At 38.8% G+C, this 22,473-nt stretch overlaps 1 protein-coding gene across 2 annotated transcripts in view; it reads left to right on the forward strand.

The window, feature by feature from the left end:
• sh3kbp1 (SH3-domain kinase binding protein 1) overlaps positions 1-22,473 on the forward strand; it is a 40,161-nt gene that overhangs the window by 12,927 nt on the left and 4,761 nt on the right. The window contains exons 3-16 of one of the 2 annotated variants that reach the window (XM_039617791.1): positions 4,003-4,117; positions 5,791-5,897; positions 6,763-6,898; positions 7,088-7,164; positions 8,346-8,441; positions 15,693-15,762; positions 17,247-17,341; positions 17,429-17,524; positions 17,624-17,675; positions 17,797-17,868; positions 20,106-20,241; positions 20,326-20,396; positions 20,510-20,616; positions 21,910-22,047. In XM_039617791.1, the coding sequence (XP_039473725.1) occupies positions 4,003-4,117; positions 5,791-5,897; positions 6,763-6,898; positions 7,088-7,164; positions 8,346-8,441; positions 15,693-15,762; positions 17,247-17,341; positions 17,429-17,524; positions 17,624-17,675; positions 17,797-17,868; positions 20,106-20,241; positions 20,326-20,396; positions 20,510-20,616; positions 21,910-22,047 (1,368 nt within the window). The remainder of the gene's footprint in view (positions 1-4,002; positions 4,118-5,790; positions 5,898-6,762; positions 6,899-7,087; positions 7,165-8,345; positions 8,442-15,692; positions 15,763-17,246; positions 17,342-17,428; positions 17,525-17,623; positions 17,676-17,796; positions 17,869-20,105; positions 20,242-20,325; positions 20,397-20,509; positions 20,617-21,909; positions 22,048-22,473) is intronic. The other variant, XM_039617792.1, reaches the window with a different exon arrangement.

A 22,473-nucleotide genomic window follows, 5' to 3' on the forward strand; every position in this document is an offset into this window, starting at 1 on the left:
TAGATTATCCAAATTAAGCTCTGATAAAAATTTACCCAGGAAACCACAGTGTTATCTCCAAGGTCAAATTTGGTTGGAGTATGACAGCAAAAATTGATGTTGATGAAAAGGTCCAGGCGAAGAGACCAAGAAATATTGATCACATTGTTACGATGATTGATTAACAAGCAATTTGGTCATTAAATTGTCATTAGAAGACAGCCACACTATGTCTTCTCCATATATATGGACTGGTGTTACATTCATCTTTTACTGTTTACTATAAGCCATTACAATAATTCCATCTGTCTGTCTTTTATCTGGAAATGCTGTCTCGTTTGTTTGCTGTTGAACTTAACAGAAAAATCAATATCCTCACATGGACACCAAAAACGAGGCTGGGCTGAAATAAGTTCAGGACTACATTTTACCCTATTTATTGTATAACAAAAGGGTTAAATGTTGAAAGCACTATATTCAGTTCACTTTTACTTATATAGTACCAAATCACAACAGCAGTCACCTCAATATTTATATATTATAAGGTAAAGACCCTACAATAATACAGAGAAAACCCCACAACAGTCAAATAACCCCCTTTGCAAGCACTTGGTGACACTCGGGAAAAAAAAAAAACACTCCTGCTTGTCACCAGACAATAATGCACTTAGTGGAGATGTCTTGCATCACTTGTTGATAGTCACATGATTACATTACATATAGAGTAAAAGATAGATGGAGGTAGTGTGATGTCAGTGATTGGTTTTAGAAGCCCCTTTTTGATTAGTGTTTTCATCCCCCAAAAAAGTGAGGGAGACTGTGAGACCACATACAAACTTGCTTTCAGCCAAGGAGAATTTTTAATAACAATAATTATTCCACATTCATTTATGGCCAAAAATGAGTGATCGAGATTGTAAATTTAGCAGGAAAGTGTTTACAGAGGTCAAAACAGAAAGACATTTTCCCGTAGACACAGCCATCGTCACCTGGTGGTCTTCAGAATGCAGGTTTAAGACACTTGTGTGTTTTAGTGTTTTATATTGTCTATGATCTATGACAACTGGGAGAAAAATAACCACTCTAACGCTTTAGCATGCGCATTGGTTGTGTATTGTACCATGAAGAAAATTTGCAAGTGCTTAGGAAAAGAGAAAATACAAACGATAAGTTAAGTGAAAAAGTAAAATGAAAGAAAGATTTAAGAAACACAGGGAAAGAAAATATTTAAGATGTCTTTGAACATTTCTTTCTTCTTATTATTATAAAGCTGTGATGTGAAATGCTCACTCTGTAGTTCAGTTGAATCAGAAACAGACACCAGAGCAGGAAGTCTGAGGTTTAAGAGCTGCTCCTGAGTTGAATTGCTTATTTATAAAAGGATAATATGAAACAAGTCGATGGACGTTCAAGGAATATGTTGAGCTGACAGTGCACTTATCATAGACAGTATAAAAGATGGATGTAGCCACCGTGATGCTACCCACTAGTTTTGGACTTGACATTTTGAAGCTTGAAAGTTATGTGGATGAAAGGTGGCTGTGCTAACTTATCAGCTGAACTGTACTGAAACTGTAGGGGTGCCTCACTGAAACACAAACTTCTTGGATGGTTTGTACGACACAGAAGGACGTGATATTAGTTGGATAATCAAGAATTCAAAATAGGTTCAACAGCATTAACACACAGTGAAGAGTTTCAGTTTAAAAACTCAAAGTTATTAAAGTTAAAGATATGAAAAAAGTCGATATTTGTGAATATTTGATATGGAAAAAAAATCTTTATTTAAACACCTTGAGTTCCTATAACTATAAATGCATATATATATTTAACTTTTGCTGTCTGGAGAACAGTTTTTGTTCAGTACTTCACTTTTTAATTAGCCATTTCCTGTTTAAAGAGAAGCACACAAGCCGCATGCCACTTTTTAATTGGCCTCTAAGCTATGGGGATCCAGAGTCTTTTCTCTGCTGAGTGCTAGATAGTGTTTTATAGTTGGAAAACCAAGACAGAAATCTTCACCACCATTTTCCGTCCCCATCCTATTTAACTCCTAAAATGTCTCTTTTTTTGCCTCAGATAAGCTTCAGCTGTTGTCGAGGAAACATCTTCTCATGTTGATATTTTTGGATCTCAGAGGCTCATTAAGGCTTTCACGCCAAACCAGGCAACACACACCCAGATTGTGTCTGAGAGGTTGGACTGAGTCAGTGTACCCGGGCCCGTCTGCTTCGCTGAGCTGCGTTCGCCACAGGCCAGCGCTTATGAAACAGTGTCATGATGAATGTGGTGGAGAGATGTGAACCATTGCGTCTAGTTTCCCAGGATCGCAGTGGTTACTGCATCTCCCCGTTTGCTGTCTCCTCGTCAGCCTGCTTGTTGATTTTTTTGTCAGTCGGCGTATTGGTCTGCTCGCCTCTCTTCAGCTTATCTGATTAGTTTCGCGTGCTGTCTTGTGATTTGTTATGAGAGTGAAAGTCACAGGGGAAGAAGGGGGGCGTCGTGTTCTGTTTGTGTGTCTGTGCAAGTGCAGGTAAACAGTCAGGGTCACCTGGTTCCTGACAGCTAAAATACTTATGCTCACAGCAACACACACACACAGACATACATACATATATCTATATATATATATACACATATATAGACTTTTAGTACCTCCTTTATTCTAAAGGGGTCTCCACAGCAGGTCACACCACATGTTCGATTTGGCAGACCCTGACTGCCCTTCTTGATGCTACCACAGTAAGAAATATGTCTCCTCCACCTTAGTATGAAACTGGTAATAGTTCACTGTGTCAGCCTATGGTGACAGTGAAAAAGTGAAAAAGCATCATAGTATTAGATTTAAATGGCTTTTATTTACTTAGGCAGATTCCAGTTTCTTGTGACACTGCATTTGTCAGTACATTACATTAATCATTCAATGTTCAAAGTGGAATCTTTGCAAGTGAAGAGTTGTGAACCTTGTACCACAAATTGCAGGATGTAGCACCCAAAATGCAGACACTGAAGGTGGATAGATTTAACAGAAGGCAAGGTGTCCATAAGCAGTCGCCATAAGTCCATAAGCAAAGAGACAGATATCCAAAAGGCAACTTATTAAATCCCAAAGAGCACTGAGGAAACATGGGGAGACACACAGGGAGGATTCACAGCCACTGTGAGAAAGACTGAAGGGAAGAGAGCACTTTATACACAAGAGTTTGAGTGCAGGAGAGTAATGGTATGCAGCTGAACCTAATTTGGGCAACGGGACAGAGGAGGAAGTAAAACTAAATGCAAGAGGCGAGTGACAAATAACTACTAAAGTAAACCAGGAAATAGATAACAACTAAAACCAGGAAATGAAGAGACGTGAATGAACTTAAGAGGGGGGAGGACTGAGGCAGTGAAAGCATAGAATACCAGTGAACAAATGAAAATCAACCATAAACAATAAATACAACTTAGCACCAAGAAACCATGAAGCATCTACAAGTGTGTAAAAAAAAAGAAAAAGTGTGGGGGGGTTTTTTCAGTATTTTTTGTTTCTAAACTTTGAGACTTGTTCAAAGATCTAATATAATTCGAGCCCATTTCTCTGTTGAGCACCACAGTGGTAAATCGTGTCTCGTGATGATGATTCATCCCATAATTTATCCCATAAAACTATCAAATGCCCAAAGATGTGAATGACTGCACATGACATCACTGTTTATGCTGTTTTTCTTTCCGTTTGAGTGAAGTGCCACTCTGAAATAAGTAAAAATACAAATCTATAATAAATTTGACATTTACACTGAATCACAAGCATTTTTACTTGAGCCAGACAAGGTTGCATCATATTAAGCAAAATTATTGTTGAGAAATGGGATTACTTTTTCTTTTTTGGCAGTGAAAATCTGTAATTCTGTTTTTAAAAAACGCTGGCATTTAGACAAAGATGCTTTAATACTGTCATTTATTAAATCCTGGCTAGTCTTATTTTTACTGTATATGTCTCTGTAACCTAGATTTCTCTAACCTGTGCTCCTCTTTCTATAGGAGATAAAGAAGGAGGGGAAGAGGGATGGAGGACAGGCAAGCACAATCAGACCTGACCTCGCCAACGGCAGTGCTAGCCCCGTGCTGGACTCCACCGTACGACCAGGCAGGAAAGGTACTCGGCTCTGCCTCCTACATTCATACACTGTGGTCATTCAGTAGCTTTAAGGCTTCAGGCCTAAATATAGATCCTGTTAATGTGAGGAAGGATTTGGGTCAAGCACTGCTGAACATGCATACACATACTAGACAGTCACTATATGCTCCAGGGTAGTATCTGTGCATCTATATTGAAGTCACTGTATAGGTAATTAGCCTATTAGTGTCATGGATTACTTTGTTTGGCAGTCAATTAAATTTTTAGTGATTTGCAAATTAGACTAAAGGAGCAAATTCATGGCAAAGGAAAATAAAAACATGCATCAAGAAATTGTTATACTCTGGAGTTCCATTCATAAGATGGAGCCAAAAGATGCAGGATAAAGGGAGGCAGGTAAACGTTTTGACAGAATTACATGAACGAACAAACAAAAGGCACTGGTGTGCACAAGCAGGATTATCCAAACAGAATTCCAAACAAGGCCAGGTGTCAGAGAAAAAAAATCCAAATTCAGGCAATTAGTCCAGGCACGAGAAAGCTGACAGAAGACACACAGACAGACAAGGAAGGTGGTGGATAAACTCAACAAACTAACAAACAACAAGGCGATCAGGAGGGCTGTAAATACAGAAAACTAAGTGAACACAGGTGAAGCTAATGAGAGTGAAGCTGGATATACTGAGTGTAAGAAAATAACAAAGAGGGGAAGTAAGACAGCAGGGATACACAGGACATAATTCTTTAAAATAAGACGGAAAGTAAGCGTAAGCATCACACAAAAACCACAGTGATAATGGTGATAACCAAAACTAAAGGACACTATTGTAAGAAATGACCACAAGAAAACAGTATGAGCAAAAAAATAATCTCAAACTCATGCTGAGTCAAAACAGCTTGAAGATGACTTCAAAGAGGCAAAGTAGAGACAAAGAGATATAAAAGACCTTAAAAAGTTGCCAAACAACTGCAACAAGACAATGAGGTAAGGAGAAGAAGAAGAAGATGTAAAGCATAAACATAATCGCATACACAGCACGACCACACAATTTCAGTCTGGGTGTTTTCGTCCTATTAAGGAGGAGTGTGATACAAATAGCAGCTTTTAAAACATTTTTTTTTTATCAGGTTAACAATTGACATTACTCCAAGAACCAGTGGTTTAAATTTAATACATGGTTGTACACATTCGATTAATATGCTCCTCTTGTTTTGCTTGAATTCCACATCCCTTCTTTATAATCACTATCTATTGAACCAGCCTCTGTAAATACTGCACAGGCTACACATTGAAATATAAGGTGAAGAAGACTGACACCTTGTGGACAAAAGAGAAGGTGCAGGGTCATGTCTTAATGCCCCAGCTGCTGTAGGATGAGTCAAGAGTAATGAGCAGGGTAATGAGTGTAAGGCAAACAACTGCAAGGCCAATATGAAGTGCTTGGTGTCAGTAATGGTTTGGCTGCCCTCTAGCTAAAAGGTCAAAGGTCGCCATGAAAGGCTTCAGCCATGATGGCTTTTAATCAGTCTGTAACACCTGCTTAGTCTCTGTAAAGCACTGATTACAGATAAGTGTGTGAGCTCATTATGTTACATGCAAGTCTTAAACATATCTACATATAAACTGTGTGTGTGTGTATTCTCTTTCTGTTTATGTGGTTGTGGTGGCTGTGTGTACGTGTGCTGTGCAGGAGAGCAGATCCGTAAACGAAGATGTAAGGCTGCGTTTAGCTACGTTCCTCAACACGAAGATGAGCTGGAGCTGAAAATAGGAGATGTGATTGAGATCATATCAGAGGTGAGAACTACATTATGAGCCTACAATGTAAAACCAGAAAGAAAATGCAAAATAGCATAAAAATAGAATTTTAGGTTATAGATTACAATCTCACATTAAGGTCCACATAGCAGTTCTGGAGCTTTCGGGCTTTCTCAGAATAATGAGTTTCCCAGTTATAATAATGGGTAATGAGTGCGGCAACGGACTGGCAACCTTTTTATGCTATAGCCAAACATTTGCCATAAGACACCAAGGAAAGCTCCAGGCTTTCACCCTGAATTAGACATTTACAAGTACTTGGTAGCCATTTCTTCACGGTTTAAAAACTGAAAGAGAGAAATGGTGTTTTTTTTCCCCCCGTCCCTTTTGAAAAAGAGTAAGTAAATTTAGCAAAATATATCTACTCAAGTGAAGTCAAATTTTTAAATTGCCATATTAAAAAATGAAATGCAGGAAGAAAATACAAGAAACTGAAGTTTTATTTCATCAAATGTACAAAAAGAAAAAAAATAGATAAAATAAAATGTTTAAATAATATGTATTTTTAAAAAATATTAAAAAAATTTAAGTTTTACTTTTAAATTATTGAAATATTTTAAACATGTGTACATTTATATTTACATTCTTTTAAATAATTAAGATGTTGAAATTCTCATGTTTTCTTTATATATTAGTTATTTATTTTTTTCTCTCAGTCATCTTTGGTGATCACCACAATGCTGCCCTATATTTCAGAAAAAGCTTTTTTTAGGCTTTATTGCTTGTAAAGAACATTGTTTTTGTTCACTAATTATTATATTTAAAGGAGTAAATCTATGTATATCTGAGTGTATAAACATGTGTTAATGCATGTTGTCCGTGTTGTGTAACTGTGTATGTTCAGGTAGAGGAGGGCTGGTGGGAGGGAGTTCTTAATGGGAAGACTGGCATGTTTCCCTCCAACTTCACCAAAGAGATCCTCACTGATTCAGAGACGCCCTCTTTGGACTCACAGGAGGAGAACCGCAGTGGACGCACAAGTGAGTTACAGCTAATCAGAGCGTGGGGACACATCTACATACATATCTATATTTAAAATAATCAGTCACTGTGTCTGATTACAAGATTTGTTGTTTATTTTCTAAGCTTTGAATTATTTAATTAAGTCAGCCCTTTTTGCATTGCTGCACCAAACTAAGATGTGTTGTGCATTATTTGTGTGTCTGTAGATAAGGACAGCCCAAGCAGTGAAAGTGACGGTGGGGACAGTCGGTCAGAAACAGGGTCAGAAATACCTCCCAAGAAGGTAATCAGTCAAATACTTGTGTACTGAGTGCTACCTCGTCATAATACCCAACACTACGAGCTTTCTTGGGGGGGGGGGGGGTAACCTCCACTATAAAGTCAGCCATAAAATGTAAAAAACGTAGGCAGGACAAGTGAGTCTCACTGATCCTCTCTTAAAATGTCATCTGTGTGTTACTTTAGGATGAACGACTCATAACATTATCTGAATTTATCAGGAATTTGACCTCTTCACGTTTTTTTCTTTCAAAGCCTGCTGTCTTTGAGGGTGAGGGGAATACAAAGTGCAGATTCTGAATCTTTACAAAGACTGCATGCAATGAGAAAATCTGTACTTCCCATAATCCTATGCCCATCCTCTGACTGCTCAGAGACTGCTGACTGGCATAAGGGGCATCTAAACAATATAATGATGGTGGTTATAGTGATTTGGATGGTTAGTGCATATAGCTAATTATTAGCACTCCACAGCTAGTTTGTCCATAAATTTGTAGGTTGAGTTAAAATTAATAGCGACCATTTTAATTAAACATAAATTATATCTCAAGCTAATTTTTAGTGAATGAATTTCTTCTTCCCAGTTTTTCATTTCAATATATTAACTATGGCTCAAGGGAAAGATAAAAGAATGGTAAAGATGGGAATATGTAACAACTTTCTGGTAATTTAAAAAATTATATCATGTTCAAAGCAAAGTGGTAAACTACTCAACTCAAGTTACAGTCAGAACAATCATCACAAAAAAAGAAAATGATCCCATGAAAAGCTGGAAACTATCCTAGGCATTCCAAATGTTGTTTACTCTCTGTGGTTTATACCACATGGAGACACTGCAATTGAATTACTATGAGCTTCATGTAAGGTCATATTAAGGTATAACATCAGTCAGCAGCACAACCCGATCTAGTGTTCCTAGCACCTGGCCTTATTTTGGCAACAGAAATGTCTGGAACAGAGGAAGCATACAGACAGACATAACAGATGAGGATTATGATGCAGGGGTGGTGGTGGTAACTCTGAGTACATTCTGAGTCATAGATGGAGAAATGAAACTTTACAGGGTCAATGCATGAGCACAAAGGGAGCTTTTGTTGTTGTTTTTGTTTCCTATTTATGATTTTGGTTGGACTGCTCCTTTAAAAGATAATGCTGTTTTTCATTATACCTCTTTAAACCCCCTAGGGTCAGCTCAGAGGGTTTGGGTTTGGTAATATCTTTAAAGACCAGCCCATCAAGCTCAGGCCTCGCTCAATGGACATGGACTTGGAGGGGGACAAGGTGAGTCACACACACCCAGCTGTGTTTGTGTCACTTATGTTCACTTCCTGGAGACACACAGTAACAATAAACCAAATAATCAGTCTAAAATTAAATGACTAGCACTATGGGGTCTGTTTTGTCCCCATAAGGCAATTTAGTAAACAGGTCCCCACAATGAAAGTAATACAAGTATACACATTCTCGTTTATACACTCTATTTTATAGACTTTTTAAAAAATTATCATCATAAGCAACGAGGGAAGGAAGTCACAACCTTTGGGCCGCCCCTTCCTCAGCTTCAGTTTTACAGCACAGGAAGTGGTTTTATGTTAACACACATGCACACACACACATGCACACACACATCCTGTAGGGAATTGACAAGCAAAGCAGAAGTGAGAGCGCAGCAGGGCAGACAGAGAGAGAAGGAGAGGGGAAGGGAGTTGATACAGCTTTTCACTGACGTCTACATATTCACATCTATTCTCCTGCTGCGTGAGCTGATGTAGCAAAGCCTCGTCCGAGTTTAACTGGAGACAGAAAAAGACGGTAGGGACGGGTTTTGTTGGCTTATTTTTGGAGGGTAAGGAGAGGGCTGTGCCCTCCTTATTCATTTTATTTTTATCTTCTGCATATTCTTCTCTTCTTCATTGGAAATTAAACAGCGTAACAACATAAGGCCGGGTGAGGCAGGAATTTTAAGCAATGTATGTTTTTGCCTTTCACACTGTTGTCAGCGAGTTTTCTAAATATTTCTCAGGGAAATACAGAAAAAGAGATAACGGCCACCAGGAAGACATTTTTGGGTATTAAATACTACAAAATTGATACTTGACATGTTGGGATGACAATGGAAGAGTTATGGATATAGACTTAAAGGGCTAGTTCACCAACAAAGCAGCCTAAAAGATGATGGTTTTATGTGTGTTTTATGCTGAAGAAGTGTTTGGGACACCAAAACAGGGGAAATATAAGCAATAAAAATGTGATTTTTTATATTTTGGCTTCTGTTTTAAACCACAAATATTTAAAACTGGGCATAAAATAGTCCAGTTTGTAGACAGCTTTTTGAACTGAAAGCCAAGGTAACCTCACCCAACTTTTTTTGGCTTAGTAGTTTCCATTGAAAGATATTGTCTTGGGTTTGTCTGTCAATTTACTGTACTGTACATTTAAAAGTGAGATGTCTAAACAGTCAATCTTGGTGAACAGGGATGGTAATTAAAGGGAACTTTAATGGCAGTATTAGTAAGAAAATGCTGGCAATCAAGAAACTTAAAGTGTTTATTAAAGAAAAACAAAAAATGTTAACTTGTATGCCACGAAAAGTCAGCAGCTAAAAATTACAGACGCAAACAGCCTGAAAGTGAAATGCTGCTTAAACATTCATTAGGACAAAGGTAGAAATAAAGAACATTACCTATGTCGATGAAGGTGTGTTTAAAGAGCGTAAAACGGTCATTAAAACCAGCACACTGGTCATCAAAGCCTCCTATTTAGCAGCAGACTGTGTGTGTGTGTGTGTGTGTAAGTGAAGGATGTTTGTCAGCCTGCCCTGTTAGTGGGAGGCTATTATGCTGCTTTATGGTGAGACTCGTCTCCTCACTCAGTAATGAGGCTCCAGAGGAAGCGGCAGGAGTATCCATCTGGGTGAGTCACACGAGGCCATGTAACTTTTCAACTGAACGGTCGGTTGTTTGTACGTGTGCGTGTGTGTGTGTGTCTGTGACTGAGTGGTGTGGCTTGCTGCACAGATGCAGAGTGACCACATGCTAGTTTAACGCAGGTGTTTATAATTTGGATTATTGCCATTGCAGCAAATGGAAACAGTTTTCTTAGTGTGTGCTCAGCGGTTCCTCTTTTCTTTTTTTTTTTCATTGTAGTGACTCAAAGTCACTCAGGCTTGACATCAACTGTCACCTGAGAAAAAGTCATTGGATGTGAAATAGAAACTAGTGGGGACCTGATGCAAAAGAGAGATAGCAGAGACTTGGTGCATTTAAGCATGCAGTATGGTCAAGACAAACTACTGAAGTTCAAACTGACCGTGAGAATGAGGAAGAAAGGTGATTTAAGTGACTTTGAACGTGACATGGTTAAATAACTGGGAATCCCCTGGGTTTTTTCCAAACTAGAGTTTACGGAGAATGGTTTGGAAAAGAGAAAACATGCAGTGAGGGTCAGTTCTCTGGGTGAAAATGCCTTGTTGATGTCAGAGGAGAATGGCCAAACTACTTCAAACTGATGGAAAGGCAGAAGTGCACATTGAATGTTCAAGCAGGTAGGCCACGGGAGCAGAAGACCACACCGGGTGCCACTCCTGTCAGCCAAGAACTAGAAATTGAAGCCAATTTTTATTCTCCAAATTGGACAATAGAAAATTGGAAAACTGTTGTCTGATGTGACCAGTCTTGATTATTGCGGCAACATTTGGTTGGTAGGGTCAGAATTAGGCCTAAACAACATGAAAGGATGGATCCATCCTGCTTTGTATCAACGGTTCAGATTGTTGGTGGTGTAATGGTGTGGGGGGATATTTCCTTACCATAATTTGATCCTCTTAGTACCAGCTAAACATCATTTAAAACACCTCAGCCCACTTTAAGTACTTTTGCTAATCATATCCTTCTATGACCACAGTGACAATGAGTTCACTGTGGTCATATGGCCTCCACAGCCACCAGATCTCAGTCCAATGGAGCACCTTTGGAATGTGCTGCCAACAAATCTGGAGCAAGTATGTGATTCTCTGAGGAGTGTTTCCAGCCACTTGTTGAATCTATGACATGAATAATAATAATAATAATAATAATGGTTCTGAAGGCAAAACGGGGTCCAGCCCAGTACTTGTAAGTGTACCCCCCCCCCAACAGTTCCCGTGTACAGCATTTCTTTCTTAGTGAGATGGCGAGACAGATAAATAAAGGAGTTTTTGCTGTGATGTAGCAACACTCCAAATCAAATGGGTAGATCTACTTTTGGGTAGATCAATAGTTTCTGGCTCTGAACTCTCAATCTGATATGGATACAATGATGACATGATGATATTTTAAATCCAGAGTGCAAACATCAGCTTTGGCCAGGCATGCATGTAAACTGCCATAAAAAGTTAACTTAAGTGGCTAGAAGTTTGTTAAAACATGTTGTACACATGAAAACCACAACCCAGCTATAAGGTCCACTTCCTCTTCTTGTTGGTGATGTTGACTTTATGTTTTCATTCTTGAGTCACTTCAAAACCCTGTCTCATGTGACACGAAAGGACTTTTAGAAGTAAGGTGTAAATAGACTGGTGCTTATATAGCGCTCTTCTACTTTACTTGATCACTTAAGGCAATTTATACAGCACGTCTCATTCACACTCGGATAAAGGCATTAAGAACAACTCAGTATCTCACCCAAGGATACTTTAGGATGCAGGCTAGAGCCTACATCCTAAAGTAAATGACCTGTTCTACCTCCTGTACCACAGCCATTAAAAAAATTACAGCAGCTAGTATTCCCAGTACTAACCAGGCCCGACCCTGCTTAGTGTCTGAGATTAGAGGACTGACTGTACCCAGTCATCTTGGCAACTTGCTTCTGTGCAGTTTATTGGAAAAAAACATACATAATTTGAAGCCACTATCTAAATGAATCAATGAAGAGATGAAAACCTTCATTTCAGTGGTCACTGTGACATAAAAGCTGCATGTTTAGGATCAGTTGTTAAATCTTAAACATTAACATCAGGAGTTAAGTTCTCTTTTTGTTTAAATTTGTTTTAAAAGCCTTCACGTCAGCCTTATTTCAAGGTGAATGCATGCTTGAAATCAAGATCATGGAGCAATTTTCTCTGAAACCTGTTCAGACACAACCTGGCAAGGCTAAAATGTCATGAACCTGAGTTTAAATATGAAAGTTTAGTAGCCATCTATGTAACACCTGGACATTGTTTGAGAATTGCAAATAGTGTCTTTGGTTTAACATCTGATTTGGTTGCGCAGCGGCTGTGAGCAGACAGCCACTCAGCATCCGTCTCATTGTCTGTAAAAAAATGTACTGTTTCCATCAGCTAGGGCAGTGTGGTGGTGAGGCTCTGCAGCCTCAGAAAAAAAAGTGACGGGGTTTGAATTTGCAGAGGTGTGGAGGAGAAAGAGTGCACTTTCACTTTTAAAGCAGAGGTAAAGAAGACCTTGTTTTCCTATAGGCATCTTTTGAATGATCTGAAAAGACAGCGTTTCACCTGATGTTTTTTTTTTAAAAACAAATCATTACATTGTTTACACCTCTCACAAAGATCTCTTCAAAATCTTTTCTGTAGTTGTTACATTTACACTACAGCTCAATTTGGTGTGCTGACAGAACCACCATCTCACCACTCACTCCCACCAGTGTACGTTTAATGTCTCAGTTTGACACCCTGCAGCGTATTGACTGAATTTCACACCATACCAACCCGGTGAAGATCTGCTTTACTGTGATGAGGTGATAAAGTAGCACCCTGCACCGTACATGCAGCTTCAAGGGTTATGTGAGGATCAATCAGCATGTATTCATTGTGTTCACACTGTATGTTTGAGTTTGTTATAGTTTGATATATGTTGAAGGTCATGATATGGTAAATGGTAAATGGCCTGTATTTGTATAGCGCTTCACTAGTCCCTAAGGACCCCAAAGCGCTTTACACATCCAGTCATCCACCCATTCACGCACACATTCACACACTGGTGATGGCAAGCTACATGTAGCCACAGCCACCCTGGGGCGCACTGACAGAGGCGTGATAATATTCTCATGCTGCTACTTCTATAGGACTGGATATGCAAGTGTGCATTTGTGTGTTCACAGTTATGTTTTTGCAATGGGAAACCATATGTGGCATGAATGATTTCAGTTCTGCTTGTTCGAAGAGTAGTATCGCACAAAACCTCTCTGCCATGTTTCAACGGTCTCTCTTTGCTTGTGGCTCCACATGGGTCTCATTAGGGAGGGTAGAAGACAGAAAAGGGGAGGGTTTGGAGAGGAGAGGAGGTGGCACGGCGGTGTTGGCTTCTCCCGGCCGAACAGAAGAAAGCAGTGTGTGTGTTTTCTCCCAGACTGAGTGCTGTGTGTGTGTGCATTTTTCCTGTGGAAGAGCAACCACTGGTTCCACAAACATGAATGAGGGATCCACTCCAGCCGGGAAACAACGGCTGCTTTAACGGCACCCGCACACTGTAGCTGTAGTGTGTGCGTGTTCCACATGATCAGCAAGTCAGCCTGTTGGTTCTTGTGCTGAATCTGAGCTCATCCTCTCTAATTATCTGCTTAGACTGGAAATGTACCGGCTATGTTAGTCTTGCTTTTTACCCTTATGGTTGATTTTTTTCCCCCCATCATTTTGTTTGGCTAGTGTTCCTATTTTCCTATTATGTGTGGTTCATTTACTACCAATTTGACTGAGATTCTGTGAAATGTTTCACCAGTGCTGACTGTCACTGCTGTCACTGTGTACTGTTCTCCATTCTCGAGCCTATTTTCGGTTGGTTTTTCCTCATCATTGAATTCAGTTCAATGACAAGCAAAGATGCTACTTTGAAGTGCAATTAGGAAAATCTGAGTGTGTTACTTGAATACTATGAGGCCCTGAAGAAGATTGAGAAATGTCAAGTCAAATTATTTATAAAGAAACTTGAAAATGTTTGCTTTACAGATTTATGTTTGCATTTAAATAAAGGCAAAAACATACAATACTGTGCAAAAGCCTCAAGACAGCCATCATTTCTTTATGTTTTGCTTCCAAGGAGCCAGAGTTTTCTTCTAACTCTTCTAAAGTGTTTTTTCTTTGGACATTGGCTGCCTCTTAACTCATTTTCAGTACTTATACCAGGCCATTTTCAGAGCGATCTTTGTTTAGTTTATTAAGCCACTTAACACTGATCTATGAATCATTCATGCATGAACAAAGCACTTAACTCACCAGTGTTGTGTCGACACATAACAGACAACTTAGCAAAGAACCACTTTTTAAACTGTATTTTTGGGCTATTTTTGTTACTAGCAGCCTGGTACAAAAACACAATTTGTTGCCATTTCTTTAGTTGACTCTGTGAAGAATGCCAAAGATAAGAGTTTGACTGGTTTTGCACCCACAAGGTGATTCTCAAAGAGCTATTAGCAAGAAATGTGGCATGTCTCACAAGCTGTGTCCTTAAAAGTGTGTCCTTAAAAGAAACTTTGGAAAGTGGACAAAATCTGGCATGACTAAGGCCTATCTGCAGCAGATGAACAGTTTTTCAAAAGTCATGTCCTTAAGAAATAGAAAAAAATCTTGTAAAGCCATTACACAGGACTTGAGAAATACATCCGGCCCTTCAAATGATTCATCTACTGTTCACTAAATACTCATCAGAAATGGTCTCAGTGGAAGGGTTTCTGTCAAGAAGGCTTTCTTAAGGAAGGGAAATAAGGACAAAAGGCTGAGGTATGCCAGATTACACACGAACTGGGCTGACAATCAGTGACAACAGGTAAGATGGAGTGATGAATCCAAATGAAATAGTCATCGGTATGTACAGTGGAGGTCAGGAAAAAGGTAAAACGGTCATCTCGGAAACAAAGTGGAAGCTCTGGCATGGTTTGAGGTTGAACACAGAGAGAGCCACTAGATTTTAATCTGCCAGGCATTGCTGTCTGGAAATTATCTGATTGACAGTAGTTTCATTTTTCAGCATGACAATGATCACAAACACACTGCCAATGAAGTAAAAACATACCTGGATAGAAAAACAAACAGTGGAGCACTATCAGTCATGGACTGGCCTTTCCAGAGCCAGGACATCAACATTAATGAAGCAGTGTGGGATCGCCTTCACAGAGAACAGAACAAAAAGCAGCCAACATCCAAAGAAGAGCTTTGAATGTCCTTAAAGAAGCCTGGAGAACTATTCCTGATGGCAACTTAGAGAAATTAAAGAACATTTGCCTAAGACAGTTTAGGCTGTGTTGAAGTACAAAGGTGGTCATACTAAATATTTTCTTTCAAGCTCGTTAGAATTGCACAAAATATGTTTTTTTCTTAAATCCTGTATTTTCATTAATATTACCATGTTTCAGTAAATATTGCTACACCTATTAAAGAAATGGGAGCTAGCAGGAGGCTTTTGCACAGTACAAATTGATAAATAAAAGATGAAAACATGATGACTCAAACCAGGAAGTGCCAAACAAAAAAGTTCGTTAAAACATAGATGAGAATGTGAAAGAGTCTGAAACTTAAGATGTTCCAACATCTCTTCCCCCACTCAGGTCAGCGACGGGAAAGCAGCAAGCGTTGCAGTTGAAAGCATGAAGACTGAGCCTGACAGCAAAACCAAAGGTGAGAAGTTGCAGCTTAACTGTTGTGTAGGCGATTCTAGCAAAAACACTGTGTTAATGACAAATCGACACACAACTCACTTTCAGCTCATCACATCCTGGCGTTTGGTCAGGAATCCTTACTCGTCATATTTTAACAAAGGGAAACCCCTTTAACAACAATTTCAACCATGAAGAAGAACAGAAGCCTGCAAAAGGAGCAGCGTTGCATGTAACATGTTCCAAAGTAGCACAATACAGTAATCACATGACTCAGAAATGTAGTGGATTACTGTACATGTGTACTCACCTTCACGTTACAGTTGTTACATGTGTTACCTAAGTTACAATGACCTGATAGAAAAAAAAAATCCCCAAATTTGCCCTTTTTCTGCACACTCGAAATGCAATCATCTGGCCTTATTTCATGTGGCAGGAAGTGAAAAATTGTGGTTTAGCGGTTTACAGGTTTTGAAGATCTTATTTAAAAGAAGAATATTTGCTGAAACACTAACTGCATGCAGGCTAGAAGCAGCAAGCATCACAAAAGACTAAAACAAAGCATACTAAACAGAAGGTTTCCCAACCAAGCAGCCAAATTTTTAACAGGTAACAAAATGATGAGCAGTCCGTTATGTGCATTAGTTAGGTAAGATGACACGTGATGTAATCTCAATACCTAAGACAAGGGTTCGAGGTCTGTTTGCGACCACTTTTTTGCATTTACCTTCGTTTTTGATCCCTTTCGTCTTGGCGTTTGATGAAGCTTAGATATTAAATTAGACAGTCAGGATTAGGTACTAAAACCTGTTGGTTACTTTAAAGAGAAAAATCATTGTGTGGGTTTAAGGAAACCCTTCCACAATGATAAACTGACTCTCAACTTTCTCAGCATTCTCCTGGTTCCTGCACATTAAACAATGATGCTGAGAATGGGTCATAAAATCTCAAATACATGTGCATCCCTTCATGTGTTCCATTCGGTCAACTAAAAACCATGTTCGTTATCATTTCCTACACTTTTTGCAGGTTTCCTTTCATTCTAATAAAGCGTTGTTTCTTATCATCATAGTGTCTAATGTTGTTGCACTGTTTTGAAAGTGCTTCCTTGTTTGGACTTTTGTCCAAGCACATCCGTTTATACAAGAGAACAAACTATTTTTTTCAGAGTGAACGCGTCTGTCCATTAATAGATCACTGATAGGGATTATTATTGTTTATTGTAATTGTAAAACGTATGGATAAAAGACTTTAAAAGATCATTAATAAAAAAAAGACAAAACAAATAAAGGGATTATTTGGAACTTTTTTATATTTCCAATTATAAATTACATTTTTTGCTCGATGTAAAGTGTGTTGATGACGTTCTTGCATAATGAAAACACATTCTTCTATTTATGTAGGTCAAATCCAGTTTGGTTTCTTTGTCTAAACCCTCTTGTTTCTGACTTTTTTTGGTGGTTTTGTTCTATTAAACTGACTTGACTCATTTTGATTGGCTGTCAGGGCGGGAGCAGTGTAAAGTCCTCTTTCCATACGAAGCACAAAATGAAGACGAGCTCACTATCAAAGAGGGGGACATCATAAACATCATCACTAAGGTAAGTGATGCATTGTGCGATTTGGTGTTCGCATCACTTCCAGGCATCTGCAAATTCAAATAAATACTTAAAAATGATTTTGTCCAGGATTGTGCCGATGCAGGCTGGTGGAAGGGGGAGATCGGGGGAAGGCAAGGTGTCTTTCCAGACAACTTTGTCAAGCTGCTAGAAGTTGAGAAAGAGGTGATTTTGTCATGACTCGCAAAACTTTCCAGGTTATAGTGATGTTTGTAATCTGCAGATGTGGTTTTGTGATGCTTCTGCATCTGTATGTGTTTCCAGAGACCAAAGAAACCGCCCCCTCCAAGTGCACCGTCGGCAAAACACACCACAGGTAACATCTCTCATCTTCCTGCTTGTTTTTGTGGTCTGAAACTTTAAAAAAACATAATAATAAAGGGGGGGAAATAGTAAAAATAAAGAAAGACAAAAAAACCTTTGAACTCTGACTGCAGAGAAAAAGTCAGAGGTCAGGAAGGCTCCTCCTGAGCGGCCTGAACATCTTCCCCAGAGAGACCAGGATCGAGGTAAAATCTGACCTGCTTTGACCCTGCTCGGCTGCAGTAACTCACTTTTTTTTGCTCGGCTGATTACTAACATCCTTCATACTAATAATAATCATATAACGCCCTGCGGATAAAAGGCAGATTCTTTTCTAGTTCAAGTTTCTGCAGATACCACTTACGGGAATTGCCCCGCTATTTTTTGAGCAAAATAGCAGAGCTTTGATTGAAGAGGTGCATCAGTATCAGTCTGTGTGCAACAGGAAACTATGGGTTTTAATGCGGTTTTAAGCTTAAGAAAGACTGGCACTGACTGTACTGCTGGTGTGAGACGGATGTCTCCAGATGTCTGCACAGCCTGCTCATTGTCATTGTATCAGAGCAGCACGAAATTATGTCTTTCTTATACATATAAGACTATATAATCTTTTACATATGTATACATATATATATATATATATATATGTATATGTAATCTTAAACTAAAAGTGTTCTGCCTGAGCGATTGCAGTGGAGTTAAAAACATACAATCAGAGATTAAAAGAAAAAGTGTCATCAGCCTTGTGTGTTACTTTGCTACTTTATTGAAATGTATGACAGAATTATGGAAGTCAGTTTGACAGTGGTACAAAGTTTCTATGGTTGGAGTTTGCCTTTGCTAAAAAAAACCCCAAACAATTAATTTCCTAAGTTCTATGATTTTGTGGCGAACAGTTTTTAAGGTGTTGCTTGTTGTTACATCAGTCAAAAGCAGTTGTGCTGGTACACTTTTCCGTGTGGCTTCTTTGCACTGCAGTATATGCTGAGTAGGAGGGTGCTATTGCGGCTAAGTGCCTTTAAGAAGTCTCCAAAAGCATGAAAGGTTTTACCATGCTCAGCTAAAAGTCAGTTTTTGCTTTGTTGTCGATATTTAAAAGATTAAATCCTTTTATCACATTAGTAATAGACACACTATTAATAAGACTGATGTAACTGTTGTTTCTGGGCTTTTTTTTTAATAGTTACAGACTCTCAGCTTGCCTCCATACACTTGTGTTGAGTGCAATTTACACTTCAAAAACAGCTATAGGTTAAGTTCTTTACTTCCACCTACAGCAACAAACATGAACTATCCCGCTGAAGCATTCAACAGTTTCTTCGACAACATTTAGAGTCCAACTCTGGTTTATAGACCAGTATATGAAGTATGTATTATGTGGAACATGAAATAGTTAGAACTGGTTACTGTTTATTTAAATCAGTTTTAAAGAATTGGGAAAAGGATGAAAGTTGTACCTGTTTACTTTTAATCTTTTACTGCATACGTTCTGGATATTGTACTTGGTCCTTTGTAGTGTAACAGTTGTTACAATGTTTATAATTTATCAAATATAATATACATTTCTAGAGTGACCTGCAGTCAATGCCAGGTAACTCTAGAAAAGGAGAATTTTAATCTAGACTCATAATAAGGATAGTAAGTATCCTGATTGGTTGTAGGTGTGGCCACCTTTGTAAGGTGAGTAGGGGGAAATAAACACATTCTTGATAAAAATCTCATATTCATACTACCAACATGAGCACTCAGAGAACACAAATGCCTCCAAAGGGCAAGAGCTAAAACTTTGATGTTTCGTGATGATCTTATTACACTGTGCTCACGTCAGCTTGTTATTAAAAAAATAAAAAGTATGATTTACAGCTCTTTTCACATCTTTTCTTATGCTGTATTACTCAATATGATTTCTTGAATTCTTTTTTTTCATGGTTAGCTATGACCTTGGCTGCTAACAATAAAGGTCAAGGTCAGATGCATAGCCAATCCAGGTGTTTCACTGTGCACACCGGGTTAAATCTTGGATTAAATCACGTCAGTTATTTTATGCAACAATGATGTAGGATTTTCTTGAATTGTAACATAATAAATGGTTCTTGCTTAGCTCATGTTTTAGTAGAAGCTTAAATACTTGATAAATACCGCTGCCACCACCTCGATGCCTGATCTTTTTTAATCCTTTCTGTCCTCTGTGGCCCTCTGTTTCTGTGATTCCTTTTATTTCCTGCGGCCCTCATCATCCTTTAACCTTTACAGCTGAATTATTCCTCTTCAAAGGTCAAAATTTGTTAATTTTTGCTGAGGCAGCCATGTTTACCTTCCCCTTGTCTAATGATGCACGTGTTTGAGTCATGCTTGTCCCTCTGCATGCATATCCAGCTCTGATCTGCTTGTGTGTTCTCATTATGTTGTATGATTTTTGTGCGTATGTTTGCTTTGTGCGTAGGTGAAGAGGTGAAACTCGGAGACATCTCTAAGCCCACCCTCCCATCTCTCCTTCCCAAAAAACCCCTCCTTCCAAAGTCAAGCGCCTCCTCTTCCTCCCAACCCCCGCGGCGTCCCGAGAGACCGCCCACACTAGCGTCAGTACACACACAAACACACTCAGATACACAAACTCCCTGAGCATAATGAGCCTAATATTTACGTATGGTTTACTTGCTCAGGTGTGATAGCCCCAAATCTGAGGGCGGGGCTTCGACACCAGATTCTGCCCCTGACAGGTCACATGACACCGGTGAGTTGGACTGACAGAAGCATCGAGCAGTGATGCAGTGTCAGAGCGGGCTCAGATGTTTTTTTCTGCTGGAGTCTAATATGTTTCTGCATTTCTGGTGTGTGTCCACACAGATATGGATCTGGACGCAATTGTCTCTTCTACGGAGAAGCTGAGTCATCCAACGGCATCGCGGCCACGAGTCACGGACCGCCGGCCCCGCTCACAGATCATCACACCAGTGAGTCAGTCTGTAGTCGGCCTGTGAGAAATGACTGTATATAAAGAAGGAAAGACAACATATTTCTACAGACCTCAAACCAAAATACAGTCGCCCCCTGCTGGCTGACTGTAGATTAAGCTTTAAACGCTGACCACTCTTTTCTGTTAACACCATTACTTTAGTGTCAATCAGCATCAAAGAAAAAAAGTATTGAAATAAATAACAATTATTTAACAGTTATTAAAAAACCTTTACGCTTGCAGTATGGTCATGCTTTACCAAAAAGTCAAGGCTTACACTGATGTCTTAGAAATTCTGACATCGCTCTAAGTAGCATAAGATGGTGCTACTCTTAATTGATTCAAGTTTTTATTTTAGTTTTATTTATTTATTTCTTTTATTTCTTTTCTTTCCAACCAAAAAGAACCAACCAAATGGTTGGTTCTTTTTTGGAAGGTTTGCAGTCAGAAACATCAGCCATCGTTTACTGTTAAATTTACTGGAGAACCTGTCCTTCCGCATTACAGGGGATTTATACCTGCTGTTAAATCCACACTGTAGGTACCTTGTAACCATAAACCCCCTGAATAAGTCTAAATCAGCACTTAGTAGCTTAAACATTGCTACAGTGCTACATTGACTCACTGCACCATCTTTTGGTATAAATTTGTATTACACATAAATATGGCCTGGCCCTATTTTAACTTCAGTTGATACGTCTTCAACATAACACACAAACATTTTGGTCAGAAAGTTTTAGCAGATGTTTCTTCGCATTCTGCCGATAGCTTTAGGCACTGAAATTAAATTCTTTTTCTTTTCCCAACCTTTACAGTTTTTAGTAATAAATGTAATTCAGGGAACTCAATGAAACATGGCTTTGTTTTCATGAAGTCACAAATGTTTTAATCAAATTACTTGCATTTTTATCACTTCTGTTTCCATCATTCCATCAACACTTTGTTACTTCAATTTCACCCAAATCAAGGCTTTTGATAGCCAACACTCCTCACCACAGATTTATTTGTAACCTTCAGTGTTGCTGGCAGGCAAATAAGCTTAACTTCAGAATAGACCTAGATGTTTTTCCCCATTTCCAGTCTTCTTGCTAAACTAGGTTGTCCTTGCAAAATATGAATTTCTTGTGATGCTTTTTAAAAATTATTATTTTCTCAGTTTGTATACAAGGAAAAGTTGTTGTTTTTTTAATTCTTTTTGTTGTGGATATTTTGCTATCTGAATAAATCTTCAGTCTGAATAAAGAAGACCAGTGAATGCATTTATTTTTAAGCACATTTCTCTCTTTTGCAGTCTTCTCTGTCCAGCACTGACCTGGACTCACCGATAGTGGAGGTCAGGAAGGACAAGGAGCGAGGGAAGGACGATCATGAGTCTGTCTCCACCAGATCGGTAGATGTTTCCCTGAGGAAAGGAGTACACACCATCTCTGTACGGCCATGGCAGTTCCTTGTGCTTCTCATTTAATCCATCAGGGGGCATTACACTACAGACTTTCATGTTTTTTGACTTGTAAAACTGTGTTTTCGTAATTTTACTCAAGGCTTCTGGCAAAAATTAGTGTTGGCAGATTAAAAAAAAATGATTATGCTTATATTTATTTACATGAAGTACATGAAGTCACTTTTAAGGTTAAATATCACAAAAAAGGTCAAGTTTGACTCTTTTTTTTTTTTAAGTTGAACATTATCAAGTTAGTGAAACAATCTCACAATAAATTCCAGGTCCGTCCTGCTTGCAGCTTTGATCATACAGACACACACATACCTTTTTTCTGTAAAGTGCTTAAAATCAAGACAGAAATTTCTTTCTTTAACCTAAAATCCTGCACAGTCTCTTATTTTTTTTCATTTTCTG

This window comes from Oreochromis aureus, linkage group 9, assembly GCF_013358895.1.
Source record: "Oreochromis aureus strain Israel breed Guangdong linkage group 9, ZZ_aureus, whole genome shotgun sequence".
NCBI lineage: Eukaryota > Metazoa > Chordata > Actinopteri > Cichliformes > Cichlidae > Oreochromis > Oreochromis aureus.